The sequence below is a fragment of the Cercospora beticola genome, chromosome 5, assembly GCF_033473495.1.
Source record: "Cercospora beticola chromosome 5, complete sequence".
Lineage (NCBI taxonomy): Eukaryota > Fungi > Ascomycota > Dothideomycetes > Mycosphaerellales > Mycosphaerellaceae > Cercospora > Cercospora beticola.
The window spans coordinates 532,953-553,326 of record NC_088939.1 but is presented as its reverse complement, the minus strand read 5'-3'; the positions used below and the strand labels follow the sequence as shown (position 1 = coordinate 553,326).

At 53.1% G+C, this 20,374-nt stretch overlaps 9 protein-coding genes across 9 annotated transcripts; 5 read left to right on the top strand and 4 right to left on the bottom strand.

Annotated features, from left to right (window-relative positions):
- Nucleotides 1-457: 457 nt before the first annotated feature.
- Nucleotides 458-2,641, top strand: RHO25_007455 (uncharacterized protein; the record flags this gene model as incomplete). Its single annotated transcript, XM_023599642.2, has 1 exon — nt 458-2,641. One exon carries the CDS (start codon nt 458-460, stop codon nt 2,639-2,641), a length of 2,184 nt encoding a protein of 727 aa, XP_023449048.1.
- A 498-nt stretch (nt 2,642-3,139) lies between these two features.
- RHO25_007454 (uncharacterized protein) lies at nt 3,140-4,487 on the bottom strand (the record flags this gene model as incomplete). Its single annotated transcript, XM_023599641.2, has 2 exons — nt 3,140-4,291; nt 4,347-4,487. The coding sequence occupies 2 exons, from the start codon at nt 4,485-4,487 to the stop codon at nt 3,140-3,142; spliced, it is 1,293 nt and encodes a 430-aa protein (XP_023448926.1).
- Nucleotides 4,488-5,566: 1,079 nt separating this feature from the next.
- RHO25_007453 (uncharacterized protein) lies at nt 5,567-7,173 on the top strand (the record flags this gene model as incomplete). The annotated part of the gene is made up of 4 exons (XM_023599640.1): nt 5,567-5,731; nt 5,790-5,829; nt 5,881-6,471; nt 6,518-7,173. 4 exons carry the CDS (start codon nt 5,567-5,569, stop codon nt 7,171-7,173), a joined length of 1,452 nt encoding a protein of 483 aa, XP_023448777.1.
- A 278-nt stretch (nt 7,174-7,451) lies between these two features.
- RHO25_007452 (uncharacterized protein) lies at nt 7,452-8,259 on the top strand (the record flags this gene model as incomplete). Its single annotated transcript, XM_023599639.1, has 3 exons — nt 7,452-7,468; nt 7,522-7,792; nt 7,846-8,259. 3 exons carry the CDS (start codon nt 7,452-7,454, stop codon nt 8,257-8,259), a joined length of 702 nt encoding a protein of 233 aa, XP_023448776.1.
- A 245-nt stretch (nt 8,260-8,504) lies between these two features.
- Nucleotides 8,505-9,617, bottom strand: RHO25_007451 (uncharacterized protein; the record flags this gene model as incomplete). Its single annotated transcript, XM_023599638.1, has 2 exons — nt 8,505-9,318; nt 9,376-9,617. The coding sequence occupies 2 exons, from the start codon at nt 9,615-9,617 to the stop codon at nt 8,505-8,507; spliced, it is 1,056 nt and encodes a 351-aa protein (XP_023448775.1).
- Nucleotides 9,618-10,586: 969 nt separating this feature from the next.
- On the top strand, nt 10,587-12,433 carry RHO25_007450 (uncharacterized protein; the record flags this gene model as incomplete). Its single annotated transcript, XM_023599637.2, has 2 exons — nt 10,587-11,138; nt 11,189-12,433. The coding sequence occupies 2 exons, from the start codon at nt 10,587-10,589 to the stop codon at nt 12,431-12,433; spliced, it is 1,797 nt and encodes a 598-aa protein (XP_023449643.1).
- Nucleotides 12,434-12,765: 332 nt separating this feature from the next.
- Nucleotides 12,766-17,463, bottom strand: RHO25_007449 (uncharacterized protein; the record flags this gene model as incomplete). Its single annotated transcript, XM_023599636.2, has 1 exon — nt 12,766-17,463. One exon carries the CDS (start codon nt 17,461-17,463, stop codon nt 12,766-12,768), a length of 4,698 nt encoding a protein of 1,565 aa, XP_023448774.1.
- A 475-nt stretch (nt 17,464-17,938) lies between these two features.
- RHO25_007448 (uncharacterized protein) lies at nt 17,939-19,119 on the top strand (the record flags this gene model as incomplete). The annotated part of the gene is made up of 2 exons (XM_023599635.2): nt 17,939-18,066; nt 18,174-19,119. The coding sequence occupies 2 exons, from the start codon at nt 17,939-17,941 to the stop codon at nt 19,117-19,119; spliced, it is 1,074 nt and encodes a 357-aa protein (XP_023448773.1).
- Nucleotides 19,120-19,236: 117 nt separating this feature from the next.
- Nucleotides 19,237-19,937, bottom strand: RHO25_007447 (uncharacterized protein; the record flags this gene model as incomplete). The annotated part of the gene is made up of 2 exons (XM_023599634.2): nt 19,237-19,665; nt 19,728-19,937. 2 exons carry the CDS (start codon nt 19,935-19,937, stop codon nt 19,237-19,239), a joined length of 639 nt encoding a protein of 212 aa, XP_023448772.2.
- Nucleotides 19,938-20,374: the final 437 nt, after the last annotated feature.

The window sequence follows — 20,374 nt, the reverse complement described above, 5'->3', positions numbered from 1 at the left end:
GTGGTCGTGTTGGAGGGTGGCAGTTCGCAGGGGAAGCTGCACGCGGTGATTGGGTGCGTCGGCTGAATTGCTTGTGTACCTGACGACGGCCGCGCGTTCCATAGAAGCTCATCGCTACACTTGGCCAGATTGCGCCGCAGAAAGTTTCGCGCATCCCTGCCGCGCCTGCTCGATCGCCCCCAATCTCCGAGGAGCAGCTAGCCGAATACTCCATAGCACGAGAGCCCTCCTTCCCTCAACATTCACCCTACTACGCCATTCTTCCATCCTACACAGTCGCTACTCCCATCCACAACCTCACCAAACCCTTCTGCGCGACTGGAACGCGCAGAATGTATTATATTTATCACCTTTGCTAATATTAGACCCTGCGACTGCGAACACACGAATCCACAAAGGAACCGATAACAACGAGATAAGGACGACGTCGGTTTGCGCGACATAGCGACCTCCCACCATGGGCAAACACAAATACGGTCTAGTCTTCGACGCCGGCTCGTCGGGCACGAGAGTCTACGTCTACAAATGGGACTCAGCCGCGCATGCACGCAAAAAGGGAGAGGACTTGCACAAATTACCGGAGATTGAGACCAAGAAGAAATGGATCAAGAAAGTCCATCCTGGAATCTCGACTTTCGGAGATAAACCTGAACTCGTGGGTCCTGATCACCTGAAGGAACTGGTTCATTTCGCGTTGGATATTGTGCCGAAGCATGCTGTAGAGGATACTCCGGTGTTTTTGCTCGCAACTGCGGGTATGCGATTGTTGCCAGACGATCAACGCGCCGCGCTGCTTGAACACACGTGTTCCTACTTCCAGCGTAACACGAAATTTCAGCTGCCAGATTGTGGTGTGCATGTGCAGGTCATACCGGGAGAGACGGAAGGGTTGTATGGCTGGATCGCGGCAAATTACCTGCTGGGAGGCTTCGATGCGCCCACGGATCATGATCATGGGAAACAACACAATACGTATGGGTTCTTGGATATGGGAGGAGCTTCGGCGCAGATTGCGTTCGCGCCGAATGCCACTGAGGCGGAGAAACATGCGGACGATCTGAAATTACTACGATTGAGGAGGGTGGATGGAGAGTCGTTGGAGTACAAGGTCTTCGTAACAACGTGGCTAGGATTCGGAGCGAACGAGGCACGGAGACGATACGTGACAAGATTGCTCGAAGCATCACCGGATGCTGATGAGATACCAGATCCTTGTCTCCCCGTGGGCATCAAGGTCAAGAAGACGGGGGAGGAGATTGAACCTGGCTCAAAGGATCTTGCTGCACACGAACCGCATCTGCTCGGAACTGGCGATTTCACACAATGTTTGAAGAGCACGTATCCACTGTTGGAGAAGGAGAAAGAATGCAAAGACGCGCCTTGTCTACTGAATGGACAACATACTCCTGCGATTGATTTCGATGTCAACCACTTTGTTGGCGTTTCAGAATACTGGCATACCACACATGAGATCTTCGCAATGGCGCACAAGGACAAGGCTTACGACTTCGCGAGCTACCAAAAACAGGTTACAGAATTCTGTTCGCGAGATTGGGCGGAAATTGAGGAGGATGTCGAGAAGGAGAAGTGGGGACACAAGGTGGACGAGAAGACAGTCGAAGAGGTGTGTTTCAAGGCCAGCTGGCTGATTAACATGCTGCACGATGGCATTGGCGTTCCGCGAGTGGGCATCGAGGCAGGCAAGAGCAGCGTGCACAATAAGACCGATGCTATTGTTGAGAGCGCGAAAGATCGAGGTTTCTTGGATCCGTTCCAGGCTGTCGATAAGATCGACGGCAAGGAGGTGAGCTGGACACTTGGCAAAATTGTACTCTATGCATCTTCCCAGATGCCGGCCGCGGAGGAGGCCAAAGCTGTGGGATTCGGGAGCAACGTCGAAACTACGACTCTGCCGTACGATTGGCAATACCCCGCCGGACACCTACCGACGATTTCCGCAAACGAAACAGCAACAGCCGAGAGCGACGACTGGCACGATCGCATTCTGTCCAGCGACTACAGCCGCCGAGCCCCTGGTATTCTCATCTTCCTCCTCATTTTCGCCCTTGCAGTCTACCTGCTCTGCGGTCGTGAACGACGACAATCGTGGTATCACAAGATGACTGGCGGCAAGAGCCACCACAGCAAACCACGCAAAGGAGCTGCGTCTTCTCGCTTCCTCGGGGGCAAACTCTTCGGCTCTTCGCCCACCTACGAACGTGTCCTCGAAGAAGGCGCCGACCCCTCAGACTTCGAACTCGGCGATTTCTCCGATAATGAACGCCTCTCCGATTCCAGCGTCGACCTCGATTCCGCCGGTCGTGTTGGACGAACTTCTGGACTGGCGACTCCTGGTCTTCGTGGCCTTTCACCAGATATTTCACGCGGATCACCAAAGATGACGAAGAGCTACTTTGACGCACCGCATGGTAGCAGTGTTGTCGTAGAACGACCTGGGAGCTCGCATGGATTGGGAATCGCGACTGCGGCTTCTGCTCCTGCTGTTACGCCATTCGACCGTGGCGGGTTGATTATTCGATCGGAGAGCAAAGAGAGTTTGAGAGCTCCTAGTCGGAGTCGGAGGAATAGTCCGACGAGACGGAGTCCGTTGATGATGCCGTTGAAGGAGAGTTTGGATTGATATGTCCGCTCTGCATGGTCAACGAGCATGGAGTTTCGTGTTTCTTTTTGGGCATTTCATAGCGAAGGTGTTGGATGGAACTTGACGGCGTTAATCTTGGGCTGCTTCTGATCTTCTCACGATGAGAAGGGAGAGCATTTCATATATGAGATCCATGACTTGCTTCTTTTGGTACGTATAATGATGGTTGGAAAGAAGGGAAGGTAAGAGAGGAGGCATGAGACGAAATCACTTCGTTCTCCTTGTATATATATTTAGATTCCTATAGTCTCTCCACGAGAAGCCCTGGAAACCTCACTTGGGTCATCTCGTTATTTACCCACTTCAACGTGGGCCTCTTATGTCCACTTAGAGACGAACTACATCTTGAGAATAGTCAAGAGACTGAGCCAATGGTTCAAGCCACGAGAAGTCAGCGCAGCCATGCTTTATACAATGCATACGGGTATCTGGAACGCTGCAGTACCATAAAAACGCCATCTCCTGCACAGCTGGTCATCAAAGGAAGTAGTCCGCGACTGGCTTCTTCGCTGGCATCCCTCTGCTGTCCTGCGGAGCGGCATCGAACACACGATATCTTCTGCCAGGTGCAGGCTTGTTGGGTGGTTGTTCCCGTTCTGACAGGATGCTGTTTGATCTCCCTGCATCACCATTGCTTCTTTGCGCATAGCCTGCGTTCGCGCCGTCTTCGCTGAGCTCTAGAATTGCAGCCACATTGCCGCATCTGTAGCAGTAGTTGGGAGCTGACCACACCGTTACTATCGTACTGTCGAACATCTCCTTGAAACCTTCCATGACCAGTTGATGGGCGCGACAGATGAGACTGAGATCATTCTTGTGATTGAAGCATTTCACAATGTCAGAGCCGAAGAGGAAGCCAGCGCCGCGTGGCGACAGACCCCATCCGTCAATCTCGTCCGGATCCGACCAGAGGAGATCGCACATAGCACCTTCGTGAGGTACTTCTTGCTTCCGATCCAGGAGACGGATTTTGTCGATACTGTCTATGAGTGGACTTAGACCACCATGCACGCACAGAACTGCACCACCAGTGTTGCTCGCGCTGCCTCGACTTGCCCCTGATGCACCTGTCCCTGGTGGACCAGTCCGAGATGATGGTGTCTGTTCCTGTGTCTGCGAAGGTGAAGCAGGTTCATTGGATAGTGTCGAGTTGTCGTGGCTCAGGAAAGCCGACCGAGAGCGCGCGTATCGGTTCATGATCTGGCCTTGCGAGTTCAGAATCTCTATTTCAACATCCTCGTGAGGGGGATGGGAGCCAGAAGGATCTGCGAACGGCGCGTCTGTGGGATCGATGTCTCCTGCCGCACCCATCACCAAGGCGCCCAGTGCTAGATAGTCAAAGACCTCGCAGCAGTATCGCCAGACATTGGCGCTGCCGTATTTGCGTAAGCATTCGTCGTAGAAGCCGTAGACGGTCGTGATTTGTCGCGATTCATGATTGCCGCGAATAAGCGTGATGCGATCCGGATAGCGCACTTTCAAGCAAAGCAAAAGAAGAAATGATTCAAGCGAATAGAAGCCTCTGTCGACGAAGTCGCCCATGAAGAGGTAGTTCGTGTCTGGCACATCGCCACCCACGCGAAAGAGTTCCATCAAGTCGTGGAATTGTCCATGAATGTCACCGCATATCTAGCACGTCCGGTCAGCGCTTCACCCGCCACTACACGCTGTTGGAACGACCTACCGTTACCGGCGCATCCACGCTGACCACATTGCCTTCTTCTATAAGCAGCTCACGCGCTTTGTAGCAGAGTTCTCGCACTTGTGTTTCTGGTATGGGTCGACAGGCGCGCAACTGCGCTATGGCTTTGTCGAGATCACTCATTTCGAGCGATGCGCCAACCGGCGCGTGGCCAACGAACTGGAGTTCCGGTGTACACTCAAGTAGTCAAATAGCCCCTGATGCTCCTTCTAGCGTTGCGCCGAGTCCGTGGATCGGTGAATGGCGGTGTTCGTGATGCGCACGGCGAGCTGTTGTGGCGATTGCTGGAGGGTGATGGTGACACGGTTCAGGGCGAGATAGCGAGGCGAAATGGACCGTTAGCGACGAGGTGGTAGATCGCGAAGTGAGGATTGCTTGCGGTGCGATATGTGCAGCTGCGAGGAATAGTCGTTTGTCCTGCTCGCGCGTTGAAGTCGTGTTGCAGTTGTTTCAGAGTTCGACCAGACTGCCAGTCGCGCTCGGGATCGGCTGCTCTTTTCGCCGCCACCTCCGTGAGCCTCACCACCTCTGCTCTCCTGCTGCGCATGCTCTCTCACCACGTCGATGCTGGCCACCAGTGAATTGAGTCCATGGGCTAGTCAAGCAATACACATCGGTGCAAAGCGTCTGCCATACGCCTGACAGCAAGAACGAGCCCAGAGAAGACCCAGGATGACTGGCGGTCCAACTATGTCCCGGAGCCTACAGCACGACAACGACAATGGAGCCATTGTTGGCGGGTATGGATGACACGAGGCGCTCAAAATCAATCTGACCACGATCATTTCTTATTTCCGCAATTAAGATCGCTTTTCTTACCATGTTGTCGGAAAAGTGGAAGCCCTGGCAGTGACCCCGCAGCAATTGATTCGTTGCGATCGAGCAACGTGAAGCGCCCAGAGCGATGCGTATGCATATCCCCGAGACGATGTACCAGGTTGAGGGTACAAGCAAGGTCCAGATTCGGTGCGAGCCTGCAGGAACAGCAGTCCGACCTCTCAAACAACACCTCCTCATGCTGCGAACCCCGCTTGAGTGAGGTACTGTATTGCGGGCAGCTTGTAGAGCTTCATGAGCTGTGCTGACTCCTCAGCGTGGAGTATAAGTATGCACATGCTCTGAGCGCTTGGAAGATACGAGACCGGTAGGAAACTTGCGATTCAGTTGGTGATATCACTTCATCGCAATTATATATTGATAAAATGGCCAGCTTCAAGGGATACGACCTGATCGTTGTAGGCTCAGGCTTCGCTGGTTCGTTTGCAACTTTGAGCTTTCTTGAAACTTGCAAGAGAGAAGGCAAACAAGGGCGAGTCGCCCTCGTAGAAGTTGGCAAAGATGGCGAACGTTGTGGTGCATCGCGATGGGTTAGTATCGGAACAGTAAGGGGTGACAATCTGCACAAGTGGTTGACCATATCTTTAGACTATGGCATATTTGAGACTGGACAAGAACCTTGACTTTGGTATGAAGTTTTTCTACTCGACATGACGTGGTCCTGCTAACGATCGCGCAGACAAGGACTGGGTCAAGGAAATGCGCCGAGTCAGTAATGGCGTCGCTGACGAAGATTACTGTGAGAAGCTCCGCAACGAGGCTCCAATCACCGCAAAGTTCTGCGAAGAGCGCGGCGTCAAGTTTGTCCATCATGATGAGCCCAACGTCCTACTCGAATTCGATACCGACCAGCACTTTGTCTTTCCTGATGGAGGTGGCGTTGCCATCATCACAAAGATGATGGAACACATTAAGGGTTACCCCAATGCAGAAATCCACTGGGAGACTGAAGCCATTAAGCTGTTGCAGGATGAACAGGGCAAAATTCGCGGCCTGAAGGTCAGAAAGAACGACGGCCTGCTTCACGATCTCCTTGCACCAGATGTTGTCTTGGCATGCGGTGGGTTCGAGGGCAACCAAGAAATGCTAGCACGCTACATCGGCCGAGACACCCACAAGCTACCACTCATTGCCCCTGGCATCAAGCACAACAAAGGAGCAGGCTTAAGAATGGCTCTCGAGGTAGGGGCAGGAACTGCAGGCTCTTTCGATGGAATGCATTGCGAGCTCGTTGATACGCGTGCTAAAAAGCCAGATGCAGTTATCTGGGGTACGTGACTCACTTCTGAAGCGTAAGCACAACTAACAAGCTGTAGGTCACAACTACGGCATTGTCGTCAACAAAGAATGCGAGCGCTTCTACGACGAGGGCCAGCGTCACCTCTTCGCAACCTTCGAGATGATTGCCTTGTACTGCTGGAAAGACCACAATCAATCTTGCTTCTTCGTTACAGATGACCCAATCATGCAACGTTTCAAGGGCAGCTGGGTCTATGAGACCACCGATATCCCACCAGAGAAGGCCGATACGATTGAAGAGCTAGCAGAAAAGCTTGGTATTGACCCTGCCGCTCTCAAGAAGACTGTCGATGAATACAACGCTGCCGTGAACGACAAGCCATTCGACCTCATGAAGCTCGATGGCAAGCGCACGAATGGCTTGAAAGTCGACAAGACTAATTGGGCTGCTAAGATCGAGAAGGGTCCTTTCTACGGATATCCAATGACGGCCAACCTGACTTTCACCTATGGAGGTGTCAAGACTGATCTTGATGGTCGCGTTCTGTCAACTGCTGATGTGCCTATTCCTGGACTGTGGGGAGCTGGTGAGATGACTGGATTGTTCTACAACGAATATCCGCCGGCAACATCTTGCCTGCGGAGCATGACCTGGGGTCGCTTGGAGGGCGAGGCGATTGCGAAGAATCTTGGACAGGAGAGGAAGACCGGTGTTGCTGTGAGGGCTAAGTAGTTCATCGATCTGTACATACTGGTATGACTTACAAGCAACAAGTGAAAGGTCACGTGTCACTGTGTACAACGGAAAGTGAATGGTCAGAACACCCGTCGGCGACATGAGTGAAGAGTATATGTTGACAACCTCGCCAACGATGTTTTACTCACAAAACCTCCCTCTACCGATACTCGATTCCAGCACTCGAGAACCGAAACCTCATCTTACTTTCTCGCCAAAGATACTCGAGTATCATCCCCCACAACACAATCAACAACACAATCAACAGCATCAACATGGACACCCTCTACTCGTAAGTATAGCACATCTTGCTATCCTCGGAATACCCTCTGACTTCTATCATAGCTCTCTCCGCGGCGACCGCCTCATCACCATCTACGTCGGCCGTGATCCCCAGCCGATCTCCATCCAAGAGGCCTTGCTCTGCAACACCGCGGAGTACTTCAAGAACCTCCTGACGAATGGCCATTTTAAGGAATCTCAGACCGGTGTCGTTAGCTTCCCGGAAGACGATGTCGAGTCGTGGAAGCTGCTTGCCTACTGGGCAATGCACCGCACGCTCCCAGACTCAGTCGACGTGGTTTCGTGCTGTAAGGCCTGGTATTTGGGTGACAAGGTCAGTACTATCGAAACATCGAATTGACTTTATGCTAATGTGAAATGTAACAGTACATGATGCCGGCCTTCCAAGACGAAGCCATGTACGCCATCTTGAACGAAGTCCTCGACACCGTCATGACCGACGACGCTTTCGTTGATCTGTTCACTGCCACTCTGCCAGAAACGAAGCCGCGTCAGCTCCTTGCCGAGTTGCTCGTCGATCTCGTTTTGCATGATGGTCTCCTCGAGTGGAGCGATTTGCCAAAAGTTCAGAGCCAGCAGAACCACATGGCGAGCATTCTGGCCGCGATGGATGATCTGAAGAATGCTGGCCATTCGCGCTCTCGCGGCGACCTGCGTGATGCTGAAGGCCGCGACGGCAAGCCATTGTGGATGCGGTACATGGTCGCCAATGGTCCGAAGGTAGCTGGGGGCTGGTACTGGCACCACGATAGGGAGGAATGGCGACTGGCTTCGTTCTGATGTGTTGAGACCTGATGGGAGCTTGAATGGGCGAGATTGACGACTGATGACGAATGCATAACAGGCGAGATTGACTATCGATTGTGGACGAGCGAAATGGAGTTGGAATGAGGCGCCAATGACTGCTGACGAATGCATAATGGGTGAGAATTACGATGGATCATTTGGATGAAGGAAACCCCGCTGCGTCCGGTATGCACCTTCGACCGCTCTTTACTGCTAGCGAACAGATAGAATTCGCAAAGCTAGACACTGCTTCTCATGGCCTTCCCCTCCTCCCTCGTGTTCACAGTCTGTCCTTGCACATTCTCCCCATCATCAATGGGTTGATGCTCCTCCCAGAACTTATTCATCACCATTCCCTTGCCAGACAGAATTCCATAGAAATTGAAAGGATCAATAACCGTGATCAAAAATGGCCTCTTATCTGCTTTTGAAAAACCAGGTCCCAGTCTCTCCGTCTTCCCATCCACAGGATCCAAGAAGATCTTACTGCTTCGAGGCAAATACTTGCCAGGGTGAAAGATGGCAAGCAATATGACGAAAAGCGTAATGTTCGCGATTTCGAAAACCCACAAGAACCATTCGTTCCTCGATACAGGCCCGCAGTAAGGATCTTCCCTGTCTGCATCACAAGAGCCAGCCTCAAAGCCTTCGATAGTTCGCACGATACAGCGGACCAGGATCATGGAGCTTGTAATGTATAGCAGATAGCAGATATTGCGGACATTCTTGGGGAAATTCCCGCCTTTGCGTGCCTTGTACTCGAGCGTTGCGACGATTGAGATGAAGAATGCTTCGACAAAGATTTGTAGGATCAATGCTGACTTGAGTAATTTAAGACCAATGTTGCGCTGGGATTCGGTTCGACCTGATCCGGCGCTGTTGGCTGCTCCTGAGCCTGTGAGAGATTCGACTGCGGCAGAGAGGAAGATGAAAGTGCTGAAGACGCGGCCGGGATGGATGGGAGTATAGTACGGGAGGTAAGCGAGCAGGCGGCCGAGGATGAAGTACTCAGCTGCAGAGTAGAGCGGCGGGCCCATCAGAACCAGGACGTATCTGGATGGGGGAGTTGTTAGTGTGACCGATTGCGAATCGTTGCAGAGATTTGCTCACTGGGCAATGAAGAGTCCAATATTCCGCACTTGGTGGACGGAGATGCTGCGACAAACGAAGCCGGCTATCCACACGCTCGTGGCCCATAACATCACAGCGCCAAACTTCTTCCATCTGTACCGGAAGAAGGACTGGTAGATCTGATAGGCACCAAGTGCGGTCAGAAGGACTGCAAAGACAATCGGAGCTGGCTTGTTCGGGTTGTAGGGGTACAGTGACCAGTCATCTGAGGTGTTTGACATTGTTGTTCTCGTTGGTGTCGTCTGTTCGATGGATGGTGCCCTGTTCTGTTAAGAAGTGAAAGTAAGAGTGGTAGGTAGTTATGGCTCCCGTGAGTGCTTTTGCAATCCGGTCTCAGCCATATACATATATCAACTCCTCGCGACGCATGCTAAAGCTCTAACCTTAAGCGATGTCTGCTCGTGACAACAGCAAGGCTGTGTCTGTGTCTCGTAGAAGTGCCTGCCGATCATTGCGCAACGGTACGCGATTGGTTGATACAAGCTTTCATGGTAGGAGCGTGGCAGAAGATTGGTGCGCGTCTGTGAATCCTTCAGCATACGTCGTTCCGCGAGTAGTTCCGCTCTCGTTGCGCGCTGTTGCACTGCCATGTACAATCTCAGCTCGCATTCGCATTGAACGTGGAAGTGCCTCAGGGCGTGGAACACGGCATATTGGGTTCTGACATTCGCTAATGTTGCATGAAGGCCACGAGGTACACACTGCAGGAATTAAGCATGCGCCATGCACCTTTCCGGTTGCGGTATGTGTGCGGCTTCAAGCTATGTCATGGCTGCTGAGATGGAGATTGAGGCTCAGCGATAGACTGGTGCCTACGATGACTGGAAGAATCTGAGCTCTCCCACGAGATCATTGATGTTGAATGTGCATTCGACACAAGTTTACTCCATCCATCTTGTTGACGAGGTCAAAATCCTCTCTGGTTCAATGGTCTTATGCATTGTCATGACGCTTCTGGAGGTTTCCATGTATTCATCTCTAGCGGAGATCCTGAGTATTGCTGAGCATCAATATGCCATTGCCGAGTGTTCTTTGTAGCAGCGATTTGTGTACTGCGAAGGTGAACATGATGAGGCGGAAATGGTCTAAGTTTGGTGAAACCCGAACCCGACGGAAGCATTGACGCTCACCTTTGACCACCCACCACGCCCTTATCCACGTATGACCATTGTCAACACTTTTGCGACAGCATGGTCATCAGGAGATCTATGGGTAAGGCTGAGACGCTGGTCTCAAGCTTCATCTGCTTTTCGTGCTTGAGCAGAGCTGGTAGAGCAGGCCAAGTATCCCGCAATGCTGCTTTCATATCTGCCTCTCGCAACTTGTCTACGTATGTAGGGCGACGACGAGCCGATGGTGCATGCTTCAGCGCGCAGAGATTCAGAAGAGCGATAACGTCCCCAACCCGACCACAGCGGCGATATCTCTTGACAGAAGGCGGCACCGCGCCCACGACCCTCGAAGAGCACCAGAGACAAGTCGAGCAAATATCGGAGCGAGTACGAGGCTTTTATGAGCGCAAAGAGAAGTTCAGAATATATCATGGGTCAACGAATAGCACGCGCAAGTCGGCAATGGGTAGGGACCCAAGCACGGTTGTGGACACAAGCAGATTAAACCATGTGGTTTCGGTCGATACGGACCGCAGAACCGCACTGGTAGAGCCCAACGTGCCGATGGACAGGCTCGTGGAAGAGACTCTCAAATATGGGCTCGTACCTCCTGTAGTCATGGAGTTTCCTGTAAGTTGAGAACATATCAGGAGCGTGACCAACAACTGAGATCGCAGTAGGGCATCACCGTAGGAGGTGGCTACTCAGGCACCGCAGGCGAGAGTTCATCCTTCAAGCACGGATTTTTCGACCGAACTCTGAACAAAGTCGAAATAGTTCTGGCCACAGGTGAAGTCATCACCGCATCAGAAACAGAGAATTCAGACCTTTTCCGTGGCGCAGCTGGAGCTGTTGGCACATTTGGCGTCACGACCATGGTTGAGCTGCAATTGATCAAAGCGACCAAGTATGTAGAGGCCACATATCACCCGGTCACCAGTATGGAAGAGGCCACTGCAAAGCTACTTGACTTCACATCCAAGCCCGGTGAATACGATTACATCGATGGCATAATGTACTCGCAACAAAGCGGAGCCATCGTCACTGGGCGCATGACCGACACACCATCCGAAGACGTTCCAGTCCAACGCTTCAGCGCTCCCAAGGATCCCTGGTTCTATCTTCACGTCAAAGACCGCATCGCGAAGAACTCCCAACCAACCTCCGACGCAATCCCCCTTCCAGAATACCTCTTCCGCTACGACCGAGGCGGCTTCTGGGTCGGCGAAGGCGCTTTCGACTACTTCAAATTTCCCTTCGCAAACTGGTCCCGCCGCTGGCTCGACGACTTCCTCCACACCCGTATGCTCTACACAGCCCTCCACTCCAGCGGCCGCTCAGAACAGATGATTATCCAAGACCTCGCACTTCCGTACCCCAACGCCACCGAATTCGTGAAACGCATGGACGAAAAATTGAACATTTGGCCTCTATGGCTCTGTCCCTTGAAACAGAGCCCTGGGTCCACAATGCATCCTCATTACAGTGAATATGAACCTGATGGCACAACTCTCCAACCTATGCTCAATATCGGTCTATGGGGCAAAGCACCTCCAACACATGAAGGTTTCGTACAAGCGAATCGAGAGATCGAAGCTACGCTTCAAGAACTACGCGGGATGAAATGGCTTTATGCTCAGACATATTTCAACGAAAACGACTTCTGGAAAGATTTCGATAGGCAATGGTACGAGGACCTGAGGAGAAAGTACTCCGCTACGACTTTGCCCACTGCGTGGGAGAAAGTGCATGTTGATGTCGAAGCGGAGCGGAAGGCGAGACGACAGAAGAAACCTTGGACGCAGAGGCTCCTCGAAACGTGGCCGATGCCGGGCTTCGTAGGCATCAGGAGGTCGATACAGAGCAAGGACTATATCCAGGCGAGGGAAGCAGCTTGGAAGGACTGGGTGCCGCGGAAGGACTGAGGATCGCTGAAAACACTTTGTCAGGCCGTGCCCCTCCGTACCATGCTGCATCCGCAGCTTTGTGTGTATAGATGTACAGTAGTACATATCGCTCACCAAGCGTTGTTCAATTTTGACAACAGTCAGCAGCGACAGCCACAAGCGTACTGCTGAACAAAAAAACTGCAGATTATCAAAGCTTACTCCAAGCAATGCCTTTCCCTTGCCGCCATGGTGTATCATCATCCCTCATAAGCACAACAGCGCGCCAAAAGCAAACCCAAAGAAGACCTGGGGAATCGTTCGCTCAAACGCAGAACCCATACATGGAGAAGAGGGGAAAGCTACGCCGTTCATTCCTTCAGCTGCGACCTCAAACCCACGTTCTCCCTCTTCAACCGACTCGTCTCTCGTCTCAACTTCACCGCCTCATCACTAACCTCTTTTAGCTTCCTCTTCAGCTCTTCGACGCCCTCTCCCCCTCGTACAGCCTTCAGCACTCTGGCAAGCTCGTCGTTGAAACGTGAGTACAGCGCTTCGTTCTCGCCATTCGCCTCGCGATACAGCTCATCGAGTTTCTTGCACTTCGTCTCCGAAACGCTCAACGAAGACGTGAGGTCGTGCTGGATGGTGCTGATACGATGGTTCAACTCATCAAACTGCTTCGGTACGGCACCTTCGAGTTTGAGAACACGTTGCACGAGATCCATGTTTGAGGTACCCTGCGAGAAGGAGCCTCGACCCGCGGCCACGGTACGGCTGCGGTTGGCTGGTGTACGGCTTGATGGAGTGCTGGTGAGCTCATCGCCAATCTTACTTAGCTCGTCTTGTAGAGAGGTCTGAGCTGCTGCGATAGCTGACTGTTCGTTCTGGAGACGTTCTCTGAGCTTTTGAGGCGATTGCATGCGAAGCTTGCGAGGAGAGGTAGTGGCTGCTGGCACGTCGATGGTTGTACTGCGTGCGCGACCAGTCTTCTCAGCTTTGGGTGATGGTTTCTTCACGATATTGCCAGCTCCAGGTCGCTCGGAAAGACCGGCGCGACCTGGTGTCTGAGGTCGCGTCTTTGCTGGCGACGAAGCTCTTGGCACAAGACTGGGAATATTCGAAGTCGGGCGAGCAGTGATGATCAACTCCTCGGGGCGATCACCACTTGTCTTTGGTCGCTCAAGGTCTGTGCCGTCGGTTTTGGACCGACCAAGTTGTGGACGCGGCAGCTGTGGCGGTTCGCCAGACAGTATCTTGCTTGGGCCGGGCGAAAGGTCTCGTCGAAATGAGGCGGGCAGGCGCGAACGTGGCGACTTCAGCGATGGGCTACCAAATCTTTGAGTGCCATCGCGTGAAGATGGAGCAGATGGCGTAGAGGGCACGGGGGAAGTCGGCAGCTGCTTCTCGTCCAACGTCTTCTGCGTGATCGGTGTTCTTCGTGGAGTAATAGGCGACAAAGGCTCCCGGTCCCGCTTTGGCGAAAGCTCCTTGAGATCAGAGAGCGAACTACGCCGCTTCTTCCGAGGAGGACCAGTCGGGATGAAGCTTGGATGCTCGCCTATCGTGGACAGGCCGATGTTGTGGCTACTAGGCGTTCGCTGCAGGTTCGGTAATTCGTTGATTGATGCATTGGAGACCTTGGCGCTGTCTTGTGAAGGCGGTCTGTAGCCGAGACTAGCAGCATCGGTGTCGATTGAGCGCGAGCGACCGAAAGAGCCTTTCGAGATACTATTTGCTGGGCTCTGATCGACTCGTGTGCTCTTGCTGAGGGTGCGCCACACCGACGAAACTTTGGACTCCTGCTCAGACTTGCTGTTTTCCCGGCTCAGCGTGCCAAAACCGAACTTGCGGCGGAGTGAAGAGGTGTTGCTTGTCATGGACGCAGAGTTGTGCGAGCGCGTCCTCTTGTGTGAGTTGAAAGATCCGGAGTCCTTGTAGCTTTGCAAAAAGCTGGTATCGACTGATTCGCCAAAGTAGGTGTCTGTGTCGTCCACAAATCGATCAATGAGAGCAATATAGTCGTGGGGATTGCCGTCAGTAACCAGAAGCTCGGCGAAGCAGGCAGTCAAAGCGCCCCTGTCGCCGTCATTGCCAGTCCCGTCAAGCAGATCGGCCAAAAGCTTGAGTATTGATTTGAAAGCACGCTGATTTTGAGGTGCGAGCCTGGCCATACATGACTTGAAGTAGTCATCGAACTCGCTTGGGAACGCAGTCTCGGCTTTGGCTTGGATGTCCTGGAAGACAGAGAACGGCATGACCTGGCCGATACGCTCTCTCCAGGCCTGATTGAGGAACCTCTCGAACGCAGCAAACAGTACATCGAGTGGCGCTTGGGCAGCAAGCACCATCATGTTCGGATCATCGAGAAGTCCGCCATAGAGCTCGCCGACCGAGGCCTCGTCTGCCACGTGTCGAAGCTTGAGATTTTTGCCAACGATGTTGCCCTTGCGAGCTTGTATCGCCAGCACGTAAGCCGATAGTGTATCTTCAATCTTCTTCAGTTGAGAGGCGGCCATATCGCTAGGAGGTGAGAATGGCGAGAAAAGCGGCTGGCCTTCCTTTGACGATGGTCTCCCTTCGCGGCTGCCTGGCTTGTGCGATGAAGCATTGCTGGGCAGCCGTGGAATGCTCGTCATTGATCCCATACCAGGCATTGGTTTCTGCAGAAGTGTGGGCGGCTCGCCTCCAGGGCCAACATTTGACAGGAAGCTCGACAGTAGTTTCCTGGGCGATTTGGGCCGATGTGCTCGTTCCCGAGGCGCAAGTTGCACTTGCCTCAGCTCGCCGTCCTGCGCAGAGGTCTGGAGTAGAAGTGACTGCAATATGTCCAGGTTGCGTAAAAGCAGACAAGCCGCCATTGATGGCTGTTCCACTGCAAAGCGGACACTGGAAGCCGCGGCGATCTTCCGACGCAGAGCTGGAACAAGGTCAGGCGTATCGACATGTTCGCGACCAATGCTACCTCCTGCTGAATCCACAGTGAGTCGCCAGTCTTCATCTCGATGCGGAGCTAGATGGACGACAACCTGGATGCCATCTTGGCCGGGTTGCGCTTGCGCAGAATGTCTCTCGGGATCAACTACAACACGTACCGCCGCCTTTGTATTCCGCGTGCTGACATACTCGGTCTTCGAATCCTCAAAAATAGCACCCAGAAGCCCAAGAGTGTCCGTTGCGGGCTCTGTTGCGCGAATCTCCCATAGACTGGATTCCCGTTCTGCTTCTGAGAAACGATGTTCGATCCTCGCTTTTGCAACTTCCTCAATCAATCTTGCAGCTCTGCCGTCGTATGAGTTCTCTAGTCGAAGAACCTGGCACGAGTCCAAAATAGGCTCCTGGGGCGCCAGTGCACCCATACCGAGCTGGAAAAACGTCATCAGTTGCAACGCATGACCGTCATGACTCTCAGTCAGCTGTAAAGCATCGAGTTGCAACCTTCGCACAAAGTGAAGGTCTCCCACGCCATCTGTCAGACTTTCCACGGATTTGCTGGGCATCGGCCCGCTCTCAATTTCTGTGAGCAGTGATCGAGCAGAAGCCTTTGAGCCGGGAGACTTTTCGACTATGATGATGCCGTCCGTGAACAGGAACATGATGCCGGCCGCACCATCACAGTTGACGAAGCCGTAAGGCGGCATTAGCTCAATGAAGTCAACAGCCGTGACTAGACGGCCAGTAACGTTGATGTCTAGCGGCCAGCCTAAACTCCGCGAGCGAAGACGGTCAACCATCGCAGTAGCCTCTGTGCCCTCATTCTCGGCGCAAATGTCCGTTATCATGTCGCGGGCGCGAAGCAATGTTTTCAAGGCCGGGTGCTTGATCGGCAGACTCTTGGCTATACTGTCAATGTAAAGATTGTAGCGTGGCAAACGTTGGACGGGCTCAATGAGCAGAGAAGTCAGCTTCTGCTCGCCAATTTCCTGCAATGCAAGCGCGAGGGAGTCGCCAGTACGTAGAATAGTCCGCAATGTGAACGAAGCCTGTGCATGACTCCCAAGATACTCCTTGTACGAGTCGGAAAACTTTGGGAACCACTCGCAAAGACATTGCGCAAACTGTTCCAGACCTTGAGAGTCGCCCTCGACATGGTCCGTGGCAGATGCTTCGTCGAGAGAATTGTCGATATCCTCGTTGGCTGCCGAATCTGTTCCGTCCACGACACTCCGCAGCGCCTCGAGAAAAGCCGAATTCAGCTCATGTATTGTTGGAAGTGCGGGTGAGAACACATCAGCCAATGTCTGCTGATGGCGAGCTTTGAGATCCGCACCAATGTTGCTCGTCAGGTCCTGGAGCTGCTCCAAACGATTCACATAACTCTCTTCAGTAGTGACCAGCTCGGCCAACTGCTTGCGGGCGTTCTCTTTGGCCGACTTCAAGAATGAATTACTCCTGCCAATCGCATTCGCTCTCGAAGGTGCTCGCTTGACTCTCGACGTCGGCAGGAAGGCGACCTCGCCAAAAGTCGCGATTAGGTCTGCGTATCGCCCATATTGTCGTTGCAGCAATTCGTGATCGGTGAGATCTTCAGAGCCAGCTGAATCAGGTCTCTCCTTGATCGTTCCTGGTGGTAGTACAACATCCACATCCAGCCATGAGAGTCTCTGCTCGCAAAACGCGTCGAGCAGCTCTCCAATTACTGCATTCACATTCTCGATTCTCGTCATTCGCGTTGCAAGAATGGCAATATGATCATCCCCGAACAATGCGCCAGGCGAAGGTGCCTTGACCTGTGCTGTCCATGTCTTCTTCACAATCTCGCCCAATTCGGAAAAGTACTTCTTCAGACCAAAAGCTAGACCGCGACAAACTTCGTCCCCTTGCTCTTCCCGCGGCAGATTGATGACAGCCGAATAGAATGGCGAGTTCGGCGAAACTGATAGCCGCGCATATGAGCCCAGACCGGCCGGAGTGAAGATGTGTACCTGAATGCGCGAACTCGTTGCGCCAATGGTGGCAGCGGGCCCATGGAAGACCAACACGGGCGAGTTGCCGAGCAATGGATCTGTGGTGTGGAAGAGCGAAAGCTCCCCTGACAGGGCAGGCGGTGCCGCAATGACTGTGGCCATGATCAGACGGCCCTCATGCGCGGAATTATGCTCGGAGTGGGCACTGCTGGCGGAGAAGTGCTGGGGAAGTACTGTCGATATCGGGGTGGGCTAAGTCGTCATGTCGTCGCGTCGTGAGGTGGTCGTGATGTAGTCGGAGACTGGAGGTCGCGTTGGGCGGACCGGGCGAGGGAGATGTCGCGCGTCGAAAGTAAACAGTGGCTCTCAAGGCAAGGATGGGCCTTGTGCTGCAGCTAGCGATAGACCGACTCCCGTCCCAAACAACTCTCAGCTGCAGCAGGCGCATTGGGGAGTGCCACTTTCTGGTGGAAGGAAGGATGCCTTGGAGTGTACTGCGCATCCGAAGAACCATGATCCCTGTCTCGCGTAACAACGCGTCTCCACACGCAGCAAACACCTCGATTCGACGCGATTTGTTGTTCGTTTCTGTACCTGCATCCCACTTCCACCACGAGACGCACGACATCCAACCCCCATGGCGACGCAAAATCCAAATTCGGGTGTGCCTATCACCATCCAGCCCGAGAGCGACATGCAGCGTGTCCGTCTTCTCGAGCTGCCCGTCGAACTTCTAGCCCAGGTCACTTCCGAGAACCCGCCTAAGTTCGCCTCACCCGCATCCACCTGATGATGCTATATGATCCTGCTATACATAGCAAAACATGTCAACAAACCCCTCACCATAACAATTGCTGACGCACATGTCTCAGATTCTACATCAAATCCAAGCAAGTTCTGCCCGGCAGCAATGCGAAAGAAGCACACTCTGTCCTCTGCACACCGGACGCGACATATCAAATCCGCCAAGTCAGCACGTCCAACAGTGTCTATCTAATCCAGCCCCACGATCTATCAGATCCTGACCCCGGTCCCGTTGGAGGGGTACCCAGAGTTGGAGTCGAAGCTGTGGCCAAGTGCGATACGAGTATCGAGCTACTGCCAACTTCTGCCACCTCGGCGGCTCCATATATCCAAGCTGCGCTACCAATCTATGCGTCTACGGGTAACTATGGCACTGTCGACGGCGGAGGTTACGCCACCAAGCGCGAGTTGTTTTCGCATATCCCGCTGAGCGATGCTGAATGCGAGGCTGGATGGCGACAACTGGCGTGCTTTGAGTCAACAGATCCACCAGGCTGCTTCGTTCCCAGCGCAAAGGTCAAGGCTGAAGTGTGGCAGTCGGCGATGACCGCAGCTGTGGCAGATGGATTCGATGTCTGTTCTCCATTTCCCGAGAACGACATTCCTGCGTATGCTATCGACCTGCCTGGCGACTGGCCACGGGACATCGTGATCGGTGTGTTCGCGAGTGTCTCCAGTTCAACACCTGGAGGACATCTTGCTGTCGATGGAGAGAAGGCCGTTCGTTTCGCGGGCGTCACTTTGTTGCAGGCCAAGTCAGAAGGCAGAGCGATCGAAGCTACAGGTATCTTGAAAGCCTGGCGAGATGCGGTGCCCGAGGCATGGCGCAGCAAATGCGAATTTGCAGTCCTGCAAGGCTATTACAGCATCGAAGACAACGCCAAATCGATAAGATACGTCGACACCACGGCCAATGTCAAAATTGCAGCCGAAGCCTCAGCGAAAGAAGCCAAGTCGCTAGGAGCCAAAAGGAAATGGCACGAGAAGTTCAAAGCTTCGAAAAAGACAGCCTAATTCTGTCATCGTCACAATGCGACTTCGCGACCATGCTCCAGATTTGAATCTGTGTCCCGGCTCCAGTCCGGTTCTGTACTCCCATGCCGAGTCGCATCCTCCAATGTCGCCACCCTCCTACATTGGCATTCTTCTCATCTCCTGCACACTCCAATACTTCCTCATATTCTCCGCTCCCAGTTCCCTCACCTCATCCTCCAGGTGCGCCCACAGAACCTGCCCAAACCCATCCATCACTACCTTTAGCTCCTTCAGCTGAAACTCTCTCGACCCTTCCTTAACCTGTTGCACCCATTCCTCCAACGCCTCGACTCCATCATGTATTCCCCGATGTTGCTTCAGCGCATGTTCCTTCGGATTGAAGAACTTCATCTTCTTCGCGAGCACAGGGAAAATATGCTGCTCCTCTATCGTGTGGTGAATAGTGAGGTGGTGGCAGAATTGGCCGATGAGAGCGAGGAACTGGCGGATCGAGAAGCCCGAGGGTCGTGTGTTAGAGACGCAGGCGGCGTAAATTGTATTCCAGGTTTGTCGGAAGTTGTTGTGCTGGAAGTCAACAATGTCAGTTTGGGTCGCGCAACAAGAGTATGGAATGGAGCTGAACTCACAAACATATCCATGTGCTCGGCCATGGAGTTGTATATTCTGTATTCTTGCGCACTCAACTTTGGTAGCTGCTGCTCTTTGCTTTCTGCTTTCTGTTCTGCAGAAGGCTCCGCTGCTTCGCTGGGCTGGGACGCCTTCGGTACGCCTGCTTCCTCCATTTTCTCGAAAGCCTGTTCTGGACAAGACGATGCTGGTATCGCAGAAGACTCCATGTTCGCCAACACGCCGCGACTGAACTGGAAGGTCCTTTGCTGCTGTTTCCCAAGTAGCCGACAACCAAGAGTTCTCAAGGTACGAATCGAAGAAGAAGCAGTGACGATAGGAAACACTTTCCGGAGCATACCTCTTTTCTACCCCGCCTACAATTAACAGAAGACATTTCGTCTATGTAGCTGCTTCGGCGAAAAAAAGATGCAGCTGCAGACAAATGACAAAGCTTGGAATTTAGCCTGCTTTTGCTGACCAAAACAATGCACCTCGGCAGTTCGGTCTCGCAGTTTCGGATTTTCGGCGAACATGGGTTCGGAGCAGAAGCCGGTCGGCAGCAGCTGCCAAAGAGGGATGGCAACTTTGGCTTCACTTTCATGATGAAGTAGGCATGTACCACCATCCGGTATATGGCGACGACAGGGATGCTGATACTGATAAC